The sequence below is a fragment of the Pterocles gutturalis genome, unplaced genomic scaffold, assembly GCF_000699245.1.
Source record: "Pterocles gutturalis isolate BGI_N339 unplaced genomic scaffold, ASM69924v1 scaffold9862, whole genome shotgun sequence".
In the NCBI taxonomy this organism is placed as follows: domain Eukaryota; kingdom Metazoa; phylum Chordata; class Aves; order Pterocliformes; family Pteroclidae; genus Pterocles; species Pterocles gutturalis.
Window position 1 is genome coordinate 33,857 of NW_010110225.1, and position 5,191 is coordinate 39,047.

The following is a 5,191-nucleotide window of genomic DNA, read 5'->3' on the forward strand; positions in this document are numbered from 1 at the left end:
CCTGCTGAAACAGTGAAAAACAAGTCATATTATCCCTAATACGCATGGAAAATATTACCCATGTGCTAATTTGAGTGAACATGGAACTGAGCATCGCCTCCATTTGGTCAATGGTACCTTAAAGATGGCTAACAGAAACTGGCTGGGTTTTGCAGGTATACCAGAGCCGCGGCTCCGGGGCTCTCCAGCTCTTCTAAAGCCCTTCCTGAGTTCCAGTTTCCCTCATTCTGCACCCAGGACCACACAGCCTGTCCTGAGAGGGGCACGAAATGAGAGGCAAGCCCACGCCTTGCCCAGAGCTACCCGGCGGGCGGCTGCCTCCCAGGTCACCGCGATGCCACACCGAGGGTCCGCACCCTCGCTTTGGGATGGACGGGACACTGGCTCCTCAGCACCCTCCCGAATGCGGGCAGATGGTGCTTGAGCCAACCAAAGCAACTCAATTACCCGTAAATTTAAACATGAGTTTTCAGGTAGGTAGTTCCACATTTTCTGTAATTAAATGAGAGCTGTAAATGACTTTGTGAATGTAAAAAGCTTCTCTCGGTATCAGAGGAAATTTAGCATATTGACATAATTATCCAGAAAGATGACAGATGAATCATTTCGGCATTTTGTGGAAAGTGTATATACAATGCTGATGCCTGATAGACTGCTACGTGCAAGACTTAACCTTTCCTTAACATAAACAGAAAAGGAAGCAGCCACGAGGAGCAGCTCTCTTCAAAGCCAAAAAGGTCCTGCCCTGGGACAGGAATATTTTTTTTCATGTTCTGAGCAGAATTAATTTTCCAGCACCAAGTGCTGCTGCTCAGCAGAGTAAAACCTCTTTTTTCTGGGAAGTATCAGCCTCCTCAGATGAGCTTGAAAAAAGTTAGCTGCTCTTTTTCAGTAGGATTTTGAGTCAGGTTTGGGTCATTGATGATGAGCAGGAGTCACAAGACCCTGAGAGTTGCCGTTCTCACCAGGAGCATCTGGGGAGCCTTTCCTCTGCTGTTTGCTTCACCTTTGCAGCGCTGCCCTAAGGAAGGACCTGAGCCTGCATTTAATCCTTCTCCATTGTCTAATAAAACCTCCGAAATCTGCCATAGCTCTGCTGCCAGCTTCCACCTCTTCTTGCTCAAGAGACATGGCTGCAAACATGGATGACTATTTAAACCCAATTTTCATCAGCCCTGATCCCATGCGGGCTTACACCGAAGCCAGGTGGGAATTCACGTGGGTAGATGTGCCTGGAAAAACCAGAACAGTGCAACAGACACCCCAGCGTGCATCAGCTCACCGAGGCTGCGACGGACCGTGTTCGTTAGCAGGAAATGCTAATGACCGCACCGTGACTGACAGTGGCCACTCTCCTGATGCCAAGAAGAGCTGGACCCTACCCACTGCGGGTGGATTTTGCACTGCTGATGTTTCTCAAGATTGACACTACTAAACACATTTTAAATATTTAAAAAGAGATTTTCAGTAATTCGTAAAAATTTGGGCTCTTCTGGCCAAGTGGGTCTCAGATCTCCTGAGAAATTTCAGGGTTATCGCTCCTACAGCTCCTGTCCGTGGGGTGCAGACACCTCAGCCAAACAGAGGGGCACAGCCACTGCTGGGACGGGGTGAAACGTGGGTGACAAAATAAATACAGAACAGCACCAACGCGATGAGGTCTCGAGCGCATGCAAGGATGCCTGTGCATGCAGGAACGCCGTGCCTGCAGCACAAACCGATGCTGCAAAACGCCGCGACAGGAGCAGCAAACCGTTTTCTACACACAAAGGAACAGAACCAGGAAAGAACCAGCAACTGATCTCCAGAGCTATCCAGCTTTTTGATCATCACCTCCCACCTTCTCCCACACGCTTGGCAAAAAAACACTTGTTAAAAATAAACAACAAAAATCCTTCAGCATAACTCACTGCTGAGTGGGAAAACAGCCCAGGGCTTCAGAGAGCCCCCTTGACCACATCGTGCCAGCCCAGCCACTCACCCTGAACACCTTCCAACACCCTCCTGACTCACGGTTACCCCCCACAACCTCCAAACCCTCCCAGGAAACAGAAAACATAATGAATATTTGCCATGAAACGGTCACCGTTGTGCTGGCAGTTAAAATACACCCGTTTCACCGCGATGCCGAGAATTACAGCAATGCCGAATGACAGCAAGGTATTTTGCTGAACACATTTTTCCTGTTTTTACTTAGTGGCCATCACCTGGCAATAAAATTAGCCTATTTCAGCACTGTTTTCTGTTTCAATAAACGATAAGTATGTAACAGCAGGCACCCCATAAAACGCACAAGCAAAGCCAAGAGGGAGCGTTCCAGCCTACCTTGCCAAAGCTTCCCTTCCCGATCGCCCGGAGAATCTGGAAGTGGTCAAAGTTCACTACAAGGCAAAGAAAAAAGAATTTAAGTTTGTAAATGCTTTACTGCAAAGATCTTATATCTAAAAAAAAAAGACACGGAGACAACTAAAGAGCTTTGGCCAAGCTTTTATTGAGAGCCACCGCCTCCTGGGACGACGCAGGACAGGAGTTGGGTTTATTTCAACAGTCTCTTTTCACCTGCTTGCAGTAGCCAGCAAACCGGTTGAATTCGGTCACTAAGCACGTGGTTTAGCACAAGTTAAAATACAGCTCGCCCTGTGTCGATACCGGAGGCGTCTCACCGCCGCTCGCCATACGCCACTGCTGCGCACATCCAGCAGCCCGGCGGTCTGGGGCTTGTGCTTCCCAAAGGACAACATCTGGAGGACGGGGACTGCCTTCCACCCTCTTCATGTGCAAACCCCTCTGCACCAGATCTGGTTTTTTTTTTCCAGACCCACAGCAAGGAGTAATGACAAGAAAGGGCAGTGCAGCCATCAGCTACTGCCCTGATCGGCAGTCACTGCAAGAAAATGATTTGTACTAAACTACTGCTATGATCTAATCCAGAATCAGTCTTAGATAAATAAAAAGAGAGATCTGTTCATACCAATAATGAGATAATCCCCACTGCCACAGCGCTGGAGTGCCTCACAGACACACAAATCAATCCATACTGTCACAAAAGCCCATGTAAAGGACGCAGCATTGCTCCCACTTTACTAATTGCCTCCTTACACCATGCTCTCCTCCCCCCGGCAGCCCCTGACCGTGCACAGGGACCCCCGGCGCTTCCTCCCCAAAAGCTCTGACAAAGAGAAATGCTTGGTGCGGGCTTGGGGGTCTGCAGCGTGGCTGATGCACGAGGTGGTCAGCAGAGAGCACTGAACCCATTTGACTGACGGTGGAGACCAGCACCACACAGGAAGAGTGGGAGCAAAGATCTCCCTATAAATACGCCGAGTCCCACACCCAGATCTTAAATAAATGCACATCTGTCATCTCCGAGGATGAATCAAAAGCCCACGCATGCCCGTGGAGCTCCTATTACCCTTTTGTGCTAGGCTGATATCCAAAATATTGTTATTGTCACTTTTGCGGGACATTTTCTGCAGGAGAACTCGGAAAACTTTGCCAAATGGAATTGAAAACAGAGTCTGGGCCAGCTCGCACCACGCACCCCCTGCTCTCCCAGTCCACAGCAGATCCCCATCTCCTGCCCGGATGCTCCAGGGCACTCCATGAAAGACCGCACGAGGAAACCAGCTCTGAGGGGCCCCTGTGCTGCTGGAGGAAAGGCTCAGCCACACGGGTGGTTTGCCATCTCCTCATCACTCCCCTTCTCTGTGGACAAGCCTCTTTATTTTAGCAGGGCTGGACGGGTCTTGGGTGGGGAACCCACAAGCTGTTGCAAGGACACAGGTAACGCCTGTGGCTGGGGGCCAGCTCGTCCGAGATGCTGCGGGAGCTGCAAACCGGTCGCCTGCTCCCTCCCGTCTAACAAACCCAGCCCTGAAGGAGCAGTCTGCACCCCGGCAGCATTTTACGGAGGTTTTTCCCACCACCACCCCTGTTAGAGAGACCACAGTGAGCAATGTGCAGCCACGGCTACATCTTCTTCAAAAACATTCCTTCTGAAATCCAAAACCTTAGCACATGCAATGCTGAAGCATTCGGGGCAACGGGTCCATTTTTTTCCCATGCAAGCAAGTCCATTCATTGAACTTCTGTCACTAGGAACTGCTCAAAGAGGAAACCCAGCCACCGTGAGCCCCTTCCCAGCACAGCGCTTTCTTGGCAATTAAACCAAGTGCTCGTGATCTGCCATCGCTCCAGGAGGACAGCTTTTGGCTATTCTTTATTGTAAGGTTTGGAATACTGTGTAAGAAAGCATTGCCACTGAGGAAGCAAACCCAAAATTGCAATTTCCATGTATCCATGACTACAGCCGATCCACAGAGCACGCTCGAGTCAGCAGTCAGGAGACAAATCCAGACACGAACGTTCACAGACCCCTGAACCCACCAGCAAGGATGTCACTCCCAACACATCCCATACACCGTTCTGCTGACCTGCCGTTCAGGTGACGTTAGATGAACAGGCACTGGCTGGCTTCTTCAGTTTCATTATTTTCTCCAGGAATTAGTAAGCAATCCCGTTAAAACAAATCTCAACACCTGAGGAAGATGATAGTAGCAGTGTGTTGCTTTCTGTGCACAACACACTGGATTTCTAAAAATGACAACACATCACTACGGAACGTGTGATTATCCCTGAAATAGAAACCCTGAACCTGCCTGGATCAATTACGTATGCTCCAGAGACTCCACATTCTGCGAGCTGACAAGAGAAAGCTGTCTTTCACCCGCAGCTAGAAGAGCTGATTATTTGGGGGTGACGGGTACAAGCCTGAGTCATCGACGCCGGTGGAAGACTCGCTCCCAGCGAGCGCGAGGTGTCGGCTGGTGCCTGTTCCCAGGACCACACGTACTCACCCGCTGCTTGGACTCCGGCGTGGAACAGTTCTGACAGTCACAATCTCTAGGTATAAAAATGGCTTTGGCTTGAGGTTGACCTGGAGGAACCTGTGAGAGGGGGAGAGGGACCTCTGAAAGCCTGGGATGCTTTCGGAAGCATTTCTTTACGCAGAGGGTGGTCAAACATTGCAAAGGGCTTCCTGGAGAGGTGGTCTAAGAAGACCACGCATGATCTTCCATCGATGACCCCATGCCCATCAGTGTTTAAGAGGCACTTGGACAATGCCCTTAACAACATGCTTTAACTTGGTCAGCCCTGAAGGGTCAGGCAGTTGGACTAGATGATCATTGCA

The 5,191-nt window shown here is 49.9% G+C and overlaps 1 protein-coding gene across 1 annotated transcript in view; it reads right to left on the minus strand.

Moving 5' to 3' along the window:
• STK32C (serine/threonine kinase 32C) overlaps nt 1-2,676 on the minus strand; it is a 29,735-nt gene extending 27,059 nt beyond the window's left edge. Inside the window, exons 1-2 of the mRNA XM_010073265.1 lie at nt 2,664-2,676; nt 2,326-2,381 (exon numbers count right to left, since the gene is read on the minus strand). Of these exons, the coding sequence (XP_010071567.1) occupies nt 2,326-2,381; nt 2,664-2,676 (69 nt within the window). The remainder of the gene's footprint in view (nt 1-2,325; nt 2,382-2,663) is intronic.
• Nucleotides 2,677-5,191: the final 2,515 nt, after the last annotated feature.